The following is a 19,233-nucleotide window of genomic DNA, read 5'->3' as shown; positions in this document are numbered from 1 at the left end:
ACAATATGGCAATAGTATTTTGATACTCATCTCTGGCAGTACATTTAACTGTTCTATCAAGGGAGGGCAATTGCTACAAAAGGCCATAACATCAGGGACAGCATCCCAGGCAAAAAAAGGACTGAGTTTAATGTTCATACAGAACGCTTTGGAAACATATGGAAGCTCCATCCTTCCACATGGCTGCAACCAACCTACATCTTAATGTTTGAGCCCTTGCAATGGTATTCCCTGACTGGTATGAGCTGCGCATTATCCTTCCTCATGTCAGTATCAAGTGCAGGAAATCAGAAAAGCCGTTACACACTTACAGAAATTTCAGTCACCATTCTGACAAAGTCCTCAAGGTTTTTAGAATTCACATTTAAGTGCCTTTTCTCCAAGATGGACAAGTACCAATGCTCAGAACACACGCCCACATCCACCGCAAGAAAAAAAATCATTGCACAAGTTTCAAGTAACAGTTCTTAGAGTGCTTGCATTCCCTTGTACTATTACTGCTGGATGAACAGACTTTTTGCCACTACCAAGGTGAATAAGCAGACAAGTGGTGATGAAAGATGTGAAAGACGAAACACGCCAGAGATTCAACACTTACCATGGAACCAGATGGCAGGGTTGTTGCCATTGTGGTCTGTCACAGCACCACGTGGATATTCCTCTCGCAGAAACCACTGGACTATGTCTGCTCGACTGAACAGCTCTGCATCTTTGCTCCTGAAGGGCAAAACAGATGACCAATTAACATGAACCCAATAAAGAGCGCACCACATGTGATCTGGGATACAAGAGCACCTGCTGCAGATAAATATGTTTCGTGCAACAAACACCACTACTGTCTTGCATAGCCTTTTAATACACATTTTGCAAGCCGCTTATCACACAAACGATGAAGAGCAACTGGCAATCTGTTTGCCACCTTGGGCTAACATGCCATTGTGTTCTCCTCGCTCACCTGGACGTGGCATGGGAGGGCATGACTGTAGTCGCAGTAGTGGCAGTTGTGGTGGTGACGGACATGCCATTCTTGACAGAGCCATTGCTACCACCATTCATCACCAGGCTGGGCGGGGGAGTGCTGGGCAGGGGCGGAGGCACCACCTTGGGGGGCACTGGGGGCTTGCTATTGGGGCTGGCCGCCATGACCACGGCATCCCTGCCAGCGACAGGGGTGACCGCATTGCCATTGGTCAGATGCAGCGCCCTTTTGTGCTCCTCGCGAGCAATGCGTGCTATCTCACGGATCTGCTTCTCCACTTCTTTTGCTTTCTTCTCTGCTGGGACAAAAATAAACAACAGGACCAGGTCACCTTCCACTTATAGAAAGCCAAGGAAAAATTACACACGTACACACAGGGTATGAACAAATGTTTTTGCCAACTTATTTTTAGCACTTGTTTTATGTGGAAATTTTGAAACAATTAGCAGGCAATAAATCTTGTCAACTTGCTAGAAAGAGACTGCTTCTGATAAGTGTAACACAGAAGTTTTAATGAAGCCGTTCAGATAATCAACAAATCTGGCATTTCTAATTTTTTACGTGTCAGTGATGAAACTATCGCAAGCATCTCCAAACAAAATGCATACATCACCAATTAACACTGCTTGAATGTCTGAATTTTGTTCATGTGACAGCACAAGATGAATGCAGGTCCAATTTTTAGCAAACTGAACGGAAATTGCAAAACTCTTGAAAATACAGTTAACTGCAGCACATGTGTACATATGCGCATGTACAGGTGCCCACAAAAGTTTTCAGAATACGAAAATTACAACAAAGCCTAATTACTGGGCAGGCTAAGCATACAGCCATGAACTGAAGTGTGTGCTTGGTAGTTCCCAGCGCGACCTGCAGAATGCACCCATCATTGCCTGGCTGTACTTGTTGCCAGCGAGGAAATTGACGTCTTTTGTGATTTCGACACTTCGAAAACTTTTGTAAGCACCTGTATGTGCATGAAAAATACTTCCACTCTCTAAACCCAGTCGAAAAAGTGGCCATTTCTTGTGCATGTAAAAGAATGCTTAAAAATGGACCCTCTCAAACAATACAAGACCATCCCTATACGCTTGAAAATCGCAGATGTAACAGGCAAATAAAATTTAAACCATTCGCTTGGAGGTCACTCACATGAAACTTTCCTGCAAACTGCATAGCACCCATGTGCTTCAGCCCGCTAATGCGCAGCAAAGACAAACATGCATAGGAAAGGGGTGGTTTATGCACTTCATTGATCATGCTTGAAATCACACAATTTGCCACCATTGCCCCACCCCTTCATGAGGCGAGAAATGAAGAGCTGCTGCCTCCTCAGCAAGGCTGCTTACCTTGCTCAATCCACAGCTCCTCTTGGACCATGCTCTCACGTTCAGCAGCTTCAATACTTTTGCGCTGCTGTGCTTTTATTTCCTGATAGATCTCCTGTGACCGCTGCTCCATCAGCTGCTTCAGGCTCTCCTCTCGGTTCTGAGCGCACGAAGGAGGAAAAACACATTTCATCAATTTTAGACTAACAAAGCATTTCCACTACAGTAGTATACTCCAGCACTACATAAGCTTGGGCGTAAAAACCTCAATTGGACCATAACAGCACCTCTAGGGTCAGCAAAGCTTGAGCTACACAAAGAAGCCCTTTTATTTTTTCGTCAGTGGCTAGCTCTCATGGCTAGATGGAATGACAAAGCGAGTCAAACTTCTGAGACTCGTTAACTTGCACTGAAATATTGGGTCATGGGTCATTGCACTTCAGCTCAGTTCAAATCCTGGCTGCAGCAACCGGGAACACTGAACTCATGCTCAGCAGCCAAAAGCCACAGCCGCTGATCCACTGTGATGAGTACCAGGCAAATATGAGCACTTTTCAGACTTCAGCATATATATTAGAAGCAGATATTTGTTCCAAATGTACTTGGTCTTAAAACTTCTGGTCTACCATTCTACCAAGAGTGGCTACTAACATGAAACACCGGCAGTAAGTAGCTTAACTCCCACCTTCCGGCACTAAACAAAGACTCTTGCCCACAATATGCCCACTGTCATGGCTATGTCCACATTAGAGCTCCCCACAGGCACAACTTTCACGGCTCTTGGTACATGAGGTTTCACTGGAAAGTTGGTTTTGGTTTTACCAACCACAGTGCTTGATACTTGCAATGCACTGCCTACAATATAATGTTTCAAAAAATACATTTCCCCCTTGGTCTGCAACTTTCCCAGTTGCAGAAAAATGTGAATAGATATTTTCAGCACTGTTACAAGGCTGTAGAACTACAAATTGTGGGTTTTAACGTCCCGAGGCGACATATGGGCAATGAGGGACGCCGTAGAGGAGGGCTCTGGATAATTTCGACCACCTGGAGTTCTTCAACATATACTGACATCGCACAGTACGTGGGTCCGTAGCATTTTGCAGTTACGGATCAATTTAGACTGCCCAGGGTTATCTAATGTGCGTTGAAATTGCCCCTTGCGTTAGAGCCAGTGCTCAGTTACTTTGTGACTTACGGCCACAGAACAGCTAAGTACTGTCATTATGCTCTGGTAGCACTGTACAAGAGATGTCATCTTTTGGATATGTTGTAGAACAAGAAAGAAATTTAGTGGCAGTGTATACCAGAGATCACAAGGATGGCCCCAGGCAGGAAGGAGCTCACTCACTCTTATCTCCTGCTGCTTCTGGGAGAGCCAAGTGTTGCGGTCTACGGTGGCAACCCGGGAGGTGGCAACCGAGTCTTGCAGCAGAGCTGCCACTTCCCTCTCGAGGGAGAAGCATCCTTCCAGGGGCTTCTTGCGCCGCAGCCGCACCACCTCTTCAATGCCGTCTGTGGGGATCTCCGGCGGAGGCGAAGGTGTCGCTGGCACCACAACGATTTCCTTTTGCTGCTGCTGCTGCAACTGCTGCTGCTGTTGTTGCGGCTGCTGCTGTTGTTGCAGCTGCAGCTGCAGCTGCTGCTGCTGCTGCTGCTGCTGCTGCTGCTGCTGCTGCTGCTGCTGCTGCTGCTGCTGCAACTGCTGCTGCTGCTGCAACTGCTGCCGCTGCTGTAATTGCTGTTGCTGCAACAGTTGTTGCTGCAACAGCTGTTGCTGCTGCTTCTGCTCTTGCAACTGTTGCTGCTTCTGCTGCTGCAACTGTTCCTGCTGCTGCTGTTTCTGCTGCTGCTCTTCTAGCTTCCTGTTCAGAGAATAGAAATATTTTTTTTTGTTTTATTGGCTCTCAATAGGCTTGCCAAAAAAATAAAAGCCACAAGAAATAGACTTTTTAATGCCATCTAAAGAAAGACATCCCAGCACTGCTTTGGCCTGAATGGCTTCCCCCAAATACTGTATAGGCGACAAGAGAGACTTTCGCACACGTGCATGTGTATGCGTGCACATGTGCATGTGTGTAGTACAAGCAATGCACACACACGTGCACATGTGCATGTGTACTTCAACCATAACCATGCGTACAGAGGCGAGCAGAAAAAGACCGGCATAAGCGACCAACCACTAGAGCAGTGGAATCCCAACGTGCAGTGCCAGCGTTCCCAACGTTCCCCAACATGCCATTAACGAAAATGGCAGGCTGCTTGCACACCTCAGTTGAAGGGGAGTTCAACATACAGTCATCACCTGGAAACAATTGTTTTTTGATGAATGACTTACTTCGGAGGGCAACCAACTGGTCAAGCTTTAAAGTTCGGTAAAAAATTGGTTTCAGCTGCACTATGGGAAGGTGATTATGAAGGGAGAGAGAACACCGCCTTGAAACAGTCGTTTCTTTTGGATGCAATCGAAGGTAATGAAGCCAGCTAATAAAAGTGGCGATTTGGTTCCCCACGCCCGTGTTTGGCGATAACAGGGTTTTCAATGAGATGTAATTCTTACGAATTAATTAGGAATAGTCCCCCGGCTCCTGTGCTACAAACATGGGAATGACTCGGCACTGTCCCTGCATATTCATGGACCACAGTGCCGCACAGTGTTATTCTGCCGCTCTGGTCATTGGTCACTTGTGGCAATAATTTTTACTTGCCATTGTACAGATTAAGAATACAAAGCCTCAAGTTCCAAACAGACTGTAACATAGTTGCCCCATTTCAAATTTTGTCACAAAGTATATCCAGAAGCCCACCTGAGCTGGAGTGCTTCTTGGGCTGCCTGAATGCGAGCCTTCTCTTTAGTCTCCCGTTCAAGGATTTCTTCAATGCTTGAGTCTTCAGGGTGCTCACCCATCACCCAGGTCCATGGCTTGCCATCAGAACCCAAGAGAAAATCCACACGCTTGCTCCCTGCACGCATAGACACATGCATCAGCATCACAAACACAGTGGTTCTTGTAATGAGAAGAGCACACAAGTGCACACAAGCTCCCATTCAGTGCAAGCAGCCTAAAGCGCACTGAATTATTTTCGCCAACACACTACAGGCATCTATTCACAAATGCTGGCTCCTTTTGCCACTGAGTTGTGCAACTATAATGATGATGCAGTAGCGAGTTCTGTGGTGGCTCGGTTGTTTACTTTTGGGGGCGGGGGGTGGGGAGGGCTCATATCTTCCCCACCACGGCACAACATTAGAGGGAAGATGAAAGGAGCGATGCGCCAGCCAGCCATGCACCCCTCAACTGCCTCCTTCGTCCACGGCTGTTCTTCCAGTTTTTGGGAAGCCAATGAGCCAAAGATAGCCTTTGACGACTGATGTTGCGTGGGCTTCATGTTGCCATATGGCAGGATTTGTGTGAGACTAGCAGCAGACTTCATCGTGAGGCATGGAAATGGGCATTTTTAAAAATCGTTTGTGAATTATCACCTCGCTTAAGAAGTTTGTATGCAGCATGAATGCTCAGTGGCATTTATTCTAAATAATGGACGCATTTTGCAGCCACTTTCAAAACCAGGCCCATAAGGTTTGCAACCTGGCCCACAGTGTTGCTTCCAGCATACAAAAACCCATAAATTAATATTCAGTGCGAATAAGATTTTCTACCTCATGGCTCACAGCAGACATAGGTGCTGTAAGAGGTTGCAGAGTGGAGAGCTGGGCAAGCTGATACGTATTTGCAAGCATAAAACTATGTCCAGCATCATCCTGTGTTCCTTACTATATTTGCATCCTTTCCACTGGTTTTATTCTTGCAGATATAAGAGGAGCTTGGTCTTCACACAAAGAATGCATGCCACAGATTGCTCGATTGGAACAGCAATCAATGAAAACAAAATAAAATAACGGGATAACTGACCTGATGAAACCAACTACAGAACTAATGTCATTGTGACGAGTGGTTTGCTTTCTTTATGGGTTTAACTTCCCACAGCGACTGAGGCTATCAGGGACACTCATAATAGAGGGCTCCGCATAATCTCGACCAACTGGGGTTCTTTAATGTGCAATGACATCACACAATACATAGGCCTCCAGCATTTCATCTCCATCGAACTGTGACAGCCACGGCCAGGATAAAACCCACACCTTTAAGGTCAGCAGCCAAGCACCATAACCACTGAGCCACTGCAGCAGCTCACAGTGACAAGTGGGAATAGACATATGTCAACCATAGCTTTCATGGTGCTCACCTCTGTATAACAACAACAGAGAGGCTCATCACAAAGTAAACGGCGGCAGGCAAGAGCACAAGATTAACATAAAGGGGACAAAAGATATATGGCGCACCTGGTTTGCTGCTGTTGCTAGTGGTGCCATTCTTTTTGTTGTTGAAGGCAAGCTCTTTCTCACGCTGCTCCCAACGGCGCACCTGCTCTTCGCGCATCTTGCAGAACAGGATGTGCTTCTGCTCATCATCCAGCTCAGCCAGCAGCTGGGGGTCAATGTACATGTCCCGCAGGATTTGCTGAAGCATCTTGACACCTGCGCATGCCATGAAAACAGGCAAAAGACCATAGGTCAATACAGTGCCTCACCACAACAGCCCACTCATTACCGGACTGACGAACAGACAACAATATTGCTGCACTAATTATTACAGTGAGGGCTCATATGGTCATGTTCATGCCTGCAGTTTAGTTTCAACCTAATAAAAAACTGCTCGGAATATAGTAACCGAGAAACCTCTGTGCATACATCGAGCAGGTGGGCCTCATGTCCCGCTGGCCCATTGCCTGGTAGTGTGCACGTGACGTGAAAGCTCCGTGTGTACTGCTTCAGACAATATTCAGCTGGGCGCCCAACCCTGGCTGCTCGTGCAGCGTGTGCCGCACACACAATCCATTAGTGACAGGACACTATGTGTGCACGGCTTTGTACATACAGTGTGTCTATGTTGTAAATATGTGCAGTGGTCACTCGCACACGGTTATAATTTAGACAGTGCCTGGACACTCAAGGCACGAGAGACACAAACCTGTCCACCTTTTTTTTATAGTTTTGTAAATAATATAAGTAAGTGTATAAACCTCTCCCCTGTCGTTTCTCGGTATTGCTCCCCTCTATACTTCTCCTTGCTATCCTCTCCATGTCCCTTTATATTTCTGCTGGCCACAGCAAGGTGTTAGATAGCAATTACTGCGGCTGGCGACATCTTACCTCTTTTTTTGTATTTTTTATTAATAAACCACTACTATAGTCGGATACAACTTAAGTCTGCAGTGAAGCTCCGCCCACATGCAGCCTCCGCGTGAAGAATTCCTCCACGACGAAAAAGTAGTCAGGTGCTTAAACGTTTCTCGTTACCCAAACAAGAAGCTTATCACAAGAAAAAAAAAATATGAGCGCTAGAATTTTTATACGTGGATTGTTTCAAACAGACAAACATTAAAAAGCTGATTTCGTTTACTGTTGCGATTGGGCAGCGGAGTAATACAGGATGCCGCAGACCGTGGCCCAATGTTAGCAACTGCTGTTTCTTTCAGTTGTATCCTACTATAATCAAAAAATGTGTATTGTTCTTTCAAGCCCTGCATTACTGCACAGGGTAGTGATAGAAGGCCCGATCATCTGGTTCTGATGTTACTGAAAAGGAGCAAGAAAGATTGAAAAACAAGAAAATCGCACTGTGCTAACACATTACAGATGTAGCATTTGCCCATTATATAGTGCATAGCTACTTGGAAGCTTTAAATATCCTTTTTGAGTCATACTTACACAAACTATTTTTCTCCACACAAATACAGACCCCAACTGGTATGGTATACGGGATATAACATCGTGAAGCTGTACACGGGCTATGAGGGACGCCATAGTGGAAAATTCTGGATTAATTTCAGCCACCCGAAGTTCTTTAAAGGGACACTGAGGAGAAATTGAAGTTGGCTTGTATCCATAAATTACCCGCTCCTGATCACAAAAACGCCACTCATACTGAACAACAAAGCTCTTGTAACGTAGAAAAGAGCAAGAACCAAAATACAGGTATCGCCGCCACAGGCCAAACTCGCAAGTGCAAGCGTGATGACGTGATAGGACAAGACAGTTGCTAGAACCAATGACTCTAGCAACACTGGGACACGAGAAGCCACGAAGGCTGACAAACGAAGGTTGCGCGGTTGAATACTGAAGTAAGTTTTCTTTTGAAACCAATAGTGCGATTTTATCACACAAGGAAGACCGACAAAAGACAACCTGAATGTTGTAAGCAAAGAAAATCAATACTTCGCGGCGCCACAGGCAGCCAGATTAGTTTCGGCATATCATGGCGCTTCGCGTCTATGCGCTCTGCATGCCCGCGTGGTTTTGACGCGCCTCGATTTACAAGCGCGGAACAGCAGAGGAACTCCAAGTGCCGCTACAAATGCTAGTTAACTTTTGAAGGAGCCTGTTAAGGTTGGTCATATGATCGCCACGGTCGATGAAAAACTATAATGGCACGATTTTCGGTGATCGTACAAGGCAGCTTGCAGTGTAAAGAGCACCTTGAGTCTTCGTACGCTCGCCCGGCGAAACGTTCACGGTTGTGTAGTCAACTTCCAACTACTTGACGCTCTGTGCGGCTGAGGTCGCTGAAGTGCAGGCCAAAGCTATTAGACACTTTTAGCATACCGTGTACCGTGTTCCCGTTGCCGGTACCCGAGTTCCGGGAGCCCGCGCGCAGCCAATGCATGCGCAAATCTCCTTGACGTCGCCAGATGGCGCCACGTACCCGATAGCTAAGCGCGCGCCTGCAGCTTCGGGACCAGTCAGCGCCGGCTCACCGGCGGTAGGCGGGCTCCCGGTAGTATAGAGGCTATACACCGGTACTCCGCTAACGGTAACAAGGTACACGGTATGCTAAAGGTGTCTATTTGCGAGAACTTCGTTGACGACTTCGTGAACGGGTTCCATCGTAACGCTGGCAAAACGCCGGTGCAAACGTAAACGAAGCGACGGCCGCAATAGCCGATAGATGCCTTCGGCGATAGCTTTCATATCGGCTGCTGCTAGGCCGCACCTCTTGCGCTGGAGTTTGAGGTAACGTGGCGGCGCCTGGTGGCGCCAAGGAGAAGTTGGCTGGGTAGTACCAGGTTGGGCCCTGGCTGTGGCGGCGCACCTTTCCAGCCTGCGTTTTGCGTCGATTTGCACGTTTTTCTGCACTGTTGTGAGTGCGATAAGGCTCGTCACTTGTGACCAACCACGCCGCGGCCTGGCCGTGGCTTAGTATTTAGAAAACCGACGCTCCGTGTGCCTCAGCACGAAACGCAGGCAGCAGAAGGAATCGGCGACGCCGATCCGCCCGAGAGACCTCGCTCAGTCTCGAAAAAGCGTCACCGTCGTTACTGCTGCGTCGTGGGCTGCCACGAGCAAGAAGGTCTGAATCCCAATATAAAATTCCACCGTTTTCCTTCAAGGTCTCACGAAGCGGAGCGCCGGGCGCGCTGGATAGCTGCAGTTCGACGCACTGAGTAAGCGAACCTTCGCGTTGTGCTGGCTGCTTCGCCTGCCTTGATGTTTGTTTGGCCGCCGCGGTGGCTCAGCGGCTATGGTGCTCGGCTGCTGACCCAAAAGACGCGGGTTCGATCCCGGCCGCGGCGGCTAGAATTTCTTTGGAGGAGAAATTCTAGAGGCCCGTGTACTGTGCGATGTCAGTGCACGTTAAAGAACCCCAGGTGGTCGAAAATTCCGGAGCCCTTCACTACGGCGTCTCTCATAGCCTTAGTCGCTTTGGGACGTTAAACCCCATAAACCAAACCAAACCTTGATGTTTGTTTGGTTATCCGCGTTGCTGAAATTCGTTCTTTTTGCACATGCAGTCCGGACGGCAAACCGTGGGATGCAGTGCCGAACATCAGGATATGAAGTCGCCACTTTGTGGGTAACGAGAAAAACGATTCGGCCAGTCATCCCGCATATGTACCTACAATTTTCCCCGCAGTCTACAGCCGGCCTCATCCTCCTTGTGTACGTCTACTTTTGGCGCTTACCTCTCTCAAAAAATGTATATTTAGCGAGCAGCCGCATATGCAGGCGTAGAATGAAAATTTATGCATTCTACAACACAACTTGTCTAGTAGATCCCTACATAGGCAGTTGGACCAAGCAAGCAGCAAAAAGTGTCCCATGACAATCGCCAAACAGTAGGAAATGCACAACAGAGCAAGCAGCAAAAAGTGAGAAACGAACAGCATAATTCAGTGATCATATCAAGGGAATGCACAACACAGCAAAGAGCGCAAAAAAAATACATAGTATAATTCATATGTCATGTCAACATTTCACTTCAGATAATCACTATTAAGGCAAATCGACAAATCAGCAGGCATGGCTGGTGATTCACGACTAGAGACCCGGCCACTGCGACAATTCTACTGGTGCAACGTGGTGAGGTGGCCAGGTGCGTGCAAATGACCACAAATGGGTGGGTTGATTAGGTGCGAATGACTACGCACTACGAGCAGCCCAGCGTCGAAAGTGAAATGTGCATATTTTCGACCTCAAACCAGCACGTATGTGGCAGCGCGGCATCACTGATAACAGCGAACGTATTCGAGCGATGTCGTTTTAAGGATGAAAAGCTACATCAAGAAAACGACATCAAGCGCGCAGCGCACGAGCTCGCGCTGCAGCGTTATTCGGCTGCGAGCTCATATATGCATTGCATCATGTTAGCATTTGCTGAAGGAACAGATGGCGGCTACTACAAGGCAGGCATGACTACTTGTTTAGCGAGATGCAGTCAAGAAAGACTGCAGGAGGCCCACCATTTCGTGGCATGCTGAAAGACCGCTGCTGGCGCGGCGTGTACCGTCGTGCGCTCGAGCAGTCCCGTACACATGTCTGTTTAGAACTGCTGCGAATTCATATATTGCAAGTATTTCATCGCGTTGGTGCGCTTGAATCTCGAAGCGTGCAGACCTTATCTGAAGTTCAACTTCGTACGCGACTCTCTTCACTTGTGAATGACACCGCGTTGAAACTTCGCCGCTTATTTCTTGAACAGAGTGCACGTACTTGGCGTTGCATAATTTCTTCCCTTTACACGGCGTGCCAGCCCTGAAAAAATCTTCGGCGCCCGATATTCGCTGTAGGCCATGGCACAGCACAAGCGAAAGTCGCGGGTCCATACTGCCAACGTGCTTTCTGAAGCAGACGCCAGAGCCCGGTACTACCCAGCCGAGGGCAGAGGGCGCTTTTGAGCACCATTTTCGCAGCGCCCCCTGGGCAATGCAAGAGGTCTATAGTGCCTGCCGCACCGTTAGCAACCAGAAATCACGGAGTCTGCGTTACGTCATGTGCACGTCATGTTTCACGTCACTTAGTCCTGTGTCGTCATAAGATAGTCCCAATCAGCGGCGGGAAAAACTTCGAATCCAAATTTCTTAGAAATAAATTCATCTTTCGCTGCCGGCCAAGTGGCAACAAAGCCATGAAATGCCGAACTATCGGATTTTGCTATAAAAAAAAAATATCAATAGAGCTCTCCTCACTGTCCCTTTAACATGCAACGATATTGCACACTGCACGGATGCCTTTGCAATTAGCAATTAGCATGGTACCTGCAGTCATCCACAATTGCATACAGGCCAAAAGCTATGTGTGGTGTTAACTGAAGTTCAAGGGGCAACCAGATGCAATTCAGGAAACGAATATTCAACTGCAGCATAATAAAGTCTGCAGGTATGTAACAGTTGCAGAGCTCTGTACTTGCCGTGGTGGCTCAGTGGCTACGCTGCACCAATGGCTACGGTATCAAATCTCTGCTGAAGTGGTACTACTTTGATGGAGGCTAATTCGGCCTACAATTTCCACTAATCGAATTCATCTAAGCATGCAAACATGCCAAGCAGAGTCATAAAAACTACAGTTAATGCAGTCAGGAGCTGAAGCTCTAAAACCAAGCATGTTTCTATTTTATAGTTTTGACTCTATGCGGTGTTCTGCTTTGCATAAGCCAGCGATAAAGCTTGTACTACATACAAGAGCTGCAGCTCAATAAAGCATGAAAAGAATGCCAAGATTGGCAAATACAAGCATGCCTTTATTTAATAATGGGCAGCATGCGGCCTTATCCCGTGACTGAGAGATTGACATGGAGAATTCTTTCCTTCCTCCACGAGAGCAATGAGAGGTTGAACTGAAATTTGCGGCAAATACTGTGTAAACGCAGTCGACTGCTGTTCAGTTAAAACTACAGTTCAGACAAGTCTTTAGATAGCCTTGGCGTTGCGCCAAGCCAAGCCAACGATAAAGCGCCAAGGCAACGATAAACTTTGGCGTGGCGCTATCAACGCATGGCTTCCCCCTCCCCCCACCCCACCCCCCACCGAAATAACTGAACAGAGAGACTGCGAAATTAAAAAAAAAAAAGAAAACTAACAGCCAGCTCCCACGCTTAACTCGCTACAGCCTCAAACGCACTCCGAATGGATATAATCGCCTTATCTCTATCACGCGAACTTTGCGCGAGACGCAGCTACAACGGAAGACCACCCCATCACGCTCATGTTGCGATGTGTAAGCAGCTTCCAGCGCTTAACATGCCGCAGGCGCAAACCCAAAGCCCTGTAAAACGCAGCTCTGCGGAGATGAAGCTCAACTCTCCGTTTTACTGCAGCTTACTGTGTTCTTTTCATTTCAACAGCAAAAAGGCAACGCCGACTAATGGTTTGGGTCAAAAGTTCGGCGTCCGTACGGAAGCCTTATTTTTCTGTTTAAATGAACTTACTACCCGACCAGGCGAGATTTCGTCAAACCTCAGATTTCACCGCGTCCTTTTGTTATGCGTGAGTCACCCCATGAGTCACTGCAGCTGCGGCGCGCTGAGGAGTTTACGCCGATGTCGGCGAGCATATGGTTTCACGTTCCGAATGCTACAGGGATTGCGTGTGCACGCTGAAGTTTTAAGAGACCGATGTTGTCCTGAAATACAACTACAGGTTGACTTCAGACCCTGCAGATGCTTTGCTAGTTTTCGATCATGTGACCAGTGCGTCAGCACGCCTTCCGTTGCTGTCTCGGAGAAAGAACTCATCTGTCTTCTAGGCACTCGTTACGGGATAGGACGGCACATATTCGTGATTAATCCTCATTTAAAAGCACACGACTTCAAATAAAAAAATTGGCAGTGGTTTAGCTCTGGTTAAACCTGGAGGACTGCGAAAGCGACGACGAGAAAGAGAGAGAGAGGCGATGGAGAGCGCGCGGCAGAGGTGGCGACCCCGGCACGCCAGCTGTGCGCCGCTACTGCGCATGCGCAACTGACGAGCGCGGCATGGCACCTCTCGCCAGCTGTGCGCCGTGTGACGTCCCTGCTCCTCGCGCATGCGCAGTATGGCCTTTCCTCAGCTCCGCGAAATGGCTCGGCAACTTGCGTAGTGTTGCTTTCGCAACAAAATCAACTTGTGCTGCAGCAGTGTCCATAGTGCCCCTTCGCTAGTGTCTTTGTGCAGTTTCAGTTGCGTCATCTGTGAATGCAGTCATTACAAAAAAAGAAGGGAAAAACAACTGCCTCGACTGCACGTTGACACCACCGGAGAAACAACGCTCAGAGAAGATATATTAGAATGGATAAGAGCAAAGCGTGAAAATAGTAAACAAGAAAATTACCAAGCTAGTCCAAAAACGTAACTTACTGAATATTCCGGTCAAATTCAAAAAGCATGGAAAATGTCAAAGCGCTACCGCCATTTCAAAAGCGAAGCACAGAAAATGCCAGATTTCAATGAAGTCATAATCTAAAGGTAATTCGAAGAGCTCCCTCCCGCACCTCAAACATGGTGCCGGCTCCGTCGCCCCACGGCAGGACTGGCATGAGCTGCGAAACATCCCCTCTAGTGCACGCCGTTCAAGGCAGCATATCGTGCGGTGTCGGAGCGGGGCCCATTTTTGAGGTGCCTGTCGAAAAACATTAAAGCTGCATCACACCCCCTAGTATTCGAAAACTAGCTCCGCAAATTCTGGGAGCGAATACAAAAAAAAATTCTGCTCGAAATTTCGAATAGTTTCGAATGTTCCAAATTCGCTCCCCGAATCGAACAAGAAGGATGACGATTCGCAAACTTCAAATATTCGCGCGTTTCAGACAAATGGGAGCCGCATAACGAAGAGCGCGCGCATGGCTCCCGCCGCGGACACAGGTTCTTCCACGCCAGACGCCAGCTAGACGAATCTTCATTCATTATTACAGCGCAAAGACGGCACAGAACAAGAAGGGGACACAACAGCGCTGTTGTGTCCCCTTCTTGTTATGTGCCGTCTTTGCGCTGTAATAATGAATGTAGGTAACCAACTCGCCCAAAATGTTGTATTATAGACGAATCTGCCTCGTCAAATATGTCGTTCGACAGTTCCAGGTGGTCTCCTGAGGTCGCTGGAAGCAGTAGCGCTGCAAATTTTTGCGGCATTTGGGTACAGCGCTTCTAACAATGAAGGCTTTATTTTCTAGTGCCCTCCGTGATTAATGGCATCTTCGGGCACGCAGAGTTACGTCGTCCTATCGTGAAGAGCGAAGTAACCCCTCCGTCCCCTACCACAAGCAAAGAACAAGAGCAGCGCGCGTACTGTGATATTGAACAGGGTTCCCACATCAGTACAAATGAAAGCAGGCGGCATCGCCAGTCCGAAAAATGTGTCAGTCAGTGCTTCGTTTTCAGCTCGACCAATGGGCCGCAGCAGTGCCTTCGAATGACGATTTCGGCGGACTTGGGGGCACTAAGTCGGGCTAAACTGATTTTTCGAAGCTTTGTGTGGGCAGTTCGACCTCACTGGAATCTTAAATGCGGAATTCGAACATTAGTGACAGTAAAACAATAGGAAAAAATCTTCCGCTCGTTGATGTTCATGCGTTATTCGTTTAGTTCGTGTGCCATCCGATGAAGTGACACGACTCGGAGGCACTCTTGACCAGAGGACCCGACAGGCATATTTGACCGGTATGGAGGAACGAAGCTTAGGCTACGCACCCAACCAAGCCAGCGGTCAATGACTTGTTTGGGTGCGACCTGCAAGCGCGCGCAACGCGTCAACCCGCGTGGCTTGAGTACGCGGGCAACGACCGATCGCCCGGCATCCCGACAGCGGCAGCGCTAGGTCCGACCGCTACTCCTGTCGGTTCAGAGCAGCTGTGAATGCAATGAACGCACAAAGCACTTTCGCCGCACTCCAACTGGGCGCGAGGCCATGCTTAAAGGCCCCGTCAGAGCACGGCGACTAGGCTGATACGAAGGCAGGCCTGCTCGAGCTGGAAAGAAGCCCAGCCATCTCTCTGAACATTGTCGATCTGATGGAGGCATAGATCGACAAGTTTTGTTTCCATACGACAACGACGACATCAAAGTAGTATGTCCAATTACCGTCGCTCACGGTAAACTACTCGCTCTAAAGAAAAAGTTACTCTGGCCGGAATTTCGTAATTTTTTTTTTTTCTCTCATCATTCACTTTTAAAAATCGCCATTTAACTTGCCACCTGACGCTGCACGAGGATTGCGAGAGAAAAGCAAAATGCTGTGCGAAAATTATATCCTCGCTTCTCGACACTGCAAAACTGGAGCCAGAACCAGATTCCTGGTTTACAGAAGCTGTTGCTAGGGGCGTCACTGAACTCGGAGACAGCGAAGAGGCGCCGGCACTGAAGGCTTAGCTCTCTAACCCTGTAGTGCCAAAATCAAGGAGGCAACAAAGAAAAAGAATCGTTACCTCCACATTATGCTAGATAATGTACCGACATTCAAAAACCAATATCGAAATTTTGCTAGCGCCGCTAAAGTTCGAGAAATAGGCATGTCGACAGCCTATTACAAACACTTAACATTTGATCCATTTTGTGCGGCTAGTCTGAGCTGTGTGAAATATCACTCGAAGGCACAGGGACAATTTTTACCCACCAAATATGCCTTCCTATTCTTTCTACAGAACTACGGACGAGGAGTTGATGAAGGCTGGCTGGTATTCACACATTCGCGTTCGCTTTTTCTTACGGAAATCAGTGACGCCAGACGTTTCAATCTGTAAGCACCGGCTACTGCGAACATGTTAACGTGACACGTGGTATGCAAGCTCCGTAAACGGTCCGGAGCGCAAAGTGTATACTGCAGACGGTTAAAACGCGATGGTACGCATCTGTGACTGTTTCTGGTGCTTTTCTCGTGCGACAGCTTGCAAGACAAAATTCAAAGTGAGGAGAGGGACACGGGTTGACGATTAGTGATTATCTTTCAGCAACGTGCAGTAGTGGTCGCTGAAGAAACGCTTCTTCCAAGCTTTCCTGTTCACAGCGTCAATTAGATTTCTCCCGATTTATGAGCTCGCTGTCTTAGATTTCTCCCGATTTATGAGCTCGCTGTCTTACAATACGAAACCCCGATTCGAAAGCTGCACCGCGGATCTTTCCGCTTCCGTGCCCTCTTGCAGCATTAGATCAAGGGGAACCGCTCGAGTCAAAAAGTGCAAGACACACAAACACGCCGGCCGGGAGACCTCCGACCGTTGCCCAACGTCCGTTCCAGCACCCGCACGCTGCCACCTGACGGCACCTCCGATGACGTGAATGATGTCACCCCCGCCAAAATGCTTTGCGCAGACGCGGTCGTTGGAGGAGTCAGAAGAAGAGGCCCCGGTTTCCTGCCTTTGCATGACCCATTTCCGCACTGCGCGCCGCTTGCAGTCACTCGGCCAGGCGAACGACGACACACATTCGCCCATTCCTGCAGAGCAGACGCGGCAGCATCCGTCGCCGCGACCGCAAGCGGCTTTCTATTTGCACCGCACAGAAACGACACGTCGATAACTGGCTGTGCAGGGCGCCTTCCCTTTGTCCGTCTGATGCCCCACTGCGCAGGGACAGCGTACGGAAGCTCTCCCATATCGTTACGGGGAAACTTCGTGGTCAGGAAGAAGGTTGTATTAAAGGACTCCGCCGCAGGGCGCCATCAGCGCCAGCGACTATTTCAGCGCGGCTCCGCGAGTTAGGCGCGCGCGCTATGTGGTTGCTGACACTAAGCTGACCCTCATCGCCAAGTGCCGTACTACGTGACGGCTCTCAGTTTTTCCTGGCTTAGGAGAATGCACAAGGACCAACAATGACACCTCAACTTCGCGCCTCCGCTTCCATCAGTCTTCCAACTTCTCCCTTAGGAGACTGACGAAGCTCTCGATATCAACACGCAGTAAGCTAATACGAAAGTAGTCACTCCCGGCACTGCAAAAAAAAAAGGTAATCATCCAGATTTAGCGTATTGTTGTGGTCCAGGTTGTGTGTCGTGCCCCATGTTGCGATGTCGGTCAGGAACGAAGGCGGCCGGTGACGGACTCGAGAGAGCCGGAGAGAGCTGAAGAGGAGGCTGTACAAGTTTATTTTACATATTTACAGTTCTCAAAGAAGCATTCATCGCATATACACGCGGCGGGTTTTGTACCCTCCGATCTCTCTAGCTCCCCAACAGGGGAATCTCGGCACTGGATGAGTGTCCAGTCAGGGATCCCTCGAATAGACTTCGTTTGCCGCCCACCGCACAGCCCCCCCCCCCCCCCTTACAGTGAATCCGATGGTGGTGATGATGATGATGCCACCATGACGGAGCGCTTCTTGAAGCGACAGGGATTCACCACCAGTTTGAGCAAATTCGCTGAAGCCGACCCTCGAACCCCATTTCCACGAAGGTCACCATCTACGCAGAAGTCATCCTCTTCTAGCCGCAGGTAGCGCGGTAGGCACAGCTGCTTCTCCCTGCCGCCGCTGCTCTCAGTACAGGGGGGACTGGGACCTTTTTTCCCCCGCTGCCGTCCGCCCCGTCGAAGTGGCCGGCAGGCCCGGTTGAGAGGGATCCTTCTTTTCCGAGACAAAAGGGATCCGGCGTGCAGCCGTCGCGAGGGTGTCGGCTTTGTTGACAGCCCCCGAATGTCGCGTGCTGCAGCCCGCGTGGCCAGAAGTACGATCATGAGTCTAATCATTTGGCATCAGAGTTGGTTACTTTACTGACACCACGATTCTCGCGTTTTTGTCGATGTTATCGAGTATCGATACAGGTCACTTCGGTCGCGCAACATATTTCAACCTTAAAAAGAAAGAAACCATACTATTCTAAAAGCGAACTAACTCTTGTCAAAAGTTATCTAAACCGACACTATCCGATTACATGCAGGATCGGTTATCGGGCTACTCGTATCTTTAATTTGGCGTTATTGAGCTGCCCAAATTTCCTGCCAACACTGAACCATTGCTTTTACACAGCTGACCTACTGAGTATAACTGCCAAGCTAAACTCACATCACATTACCGTTCTAGCCTAGTGCTGACACAATTCCCTCGAAATAAATCATTCAGAACTACGTTCGTAACATTTCATTCCAGTCAGAAGACCCCTAACCGTCAGAAACAATCTTATTAACGCATTAACCAATGTCAATTTCTATGAGGGACGCCGCTCAAACGTGAAGTGCATAACTCGTATCAACCATCGGCAGCGAAAGATGGCGCACGGCTCAGGAAATTACTTACAATCGTGGCATTATCTTCGCACGTCGACAATACAATTTAGCTGCCCTATTTTGCTGACATTCACACCTGTTCATTCTCACAGCACTTACGAAACCAAGTTACTAGAGTACTAATCCTTCAGCTCACATGGCAGCAATGCCTGTCTGCTTTGTTGCGCCGTGGACTAGTTTCAGTGAAAAAAAAAAAAAAAAGCTACAGTTAAAATTTGATCTCCGGCAGTTCTTCAAAGCCTTCAATAACTTCACTGAACACGGCATACTACTCGACTGCTGCCAAGTTAATAGTAACCCAGCGGGTTTTGACAAACAGCGCAATTTTTTCTGCCTCTAATGCCCACTGATTGCACAAGACATACCGCCTACCTTTCGTTCACATCATACTGAAATCACC

General features: G+C 48.4%; 1 protein-coding gene across 5 annotated transcripts in view; it reads right to left on the bottom strand.

Annotated features, from left to right (window-relative positions):
- LOC149354556 (SH2 domain-containing protein 4A-like) overlaps positions 1 to 19,233 on the bottom strand; it is a 295,326-nt gene that overhangs the window by 7,724 nt on the left and 268,369 nt on the right. For 4 of the 5 annotated variants that reach the window (XM_089583417.1, XM_089583418.1, XM_089583414.1 and 1 more), the window contains 6 exons: positions 6,653 to 6,847; positions 5,115 to 5,271; positions 3,659 to 4,172; positions 2,329 to 2,467; positions 956 to 1,277; positions 599 to 717 (listed from right to left, as the gene is read on the bottom strand). In XM_089583417.1, the coding sequence (XP_089439543.1) occupies positions 599 to 717; positions 956 to 1,277; positions 2,329 to 2,467; positions 3,659 to 4,172; positions 5,115 to 5,271; positions 6,653 to 6,839 (1,438 nt within the window). In that variant the 5' untranslated portion in view covers positions 6,840 to 6,847. The remainder of the gene's footprint in view (positions 1 to 598; positions 718 to 955; positions 1,278 to 2,328; positions 2,468 to 3,658; positions 4,173 to 5,114; positions 5,272 to 6,652; positions 6,848 to 19,233) is intronic. The other variant, XM_089583415.1, reaches the window with a different exon arrangement.

The sequence above is a fragment of the Amblyomma mixtum genome, chromosome 3 (assembly GCF_055824585.1).
Source record: "Amblyomma mixtum isolate Tamu chromosome 3, ASM5582458v1, whole genome shotgun sequence".
NCBI lineage: Eukaryota > Metazoa > Arthropoda > Arachnida > Ixodida > Ixodidae > Amblyomma > Amblyomma mixtum.
Note: the sequence above shows the minus strand (reverse complement) of the source record. Positions and strands in the feature narration are given on the sequence as shown.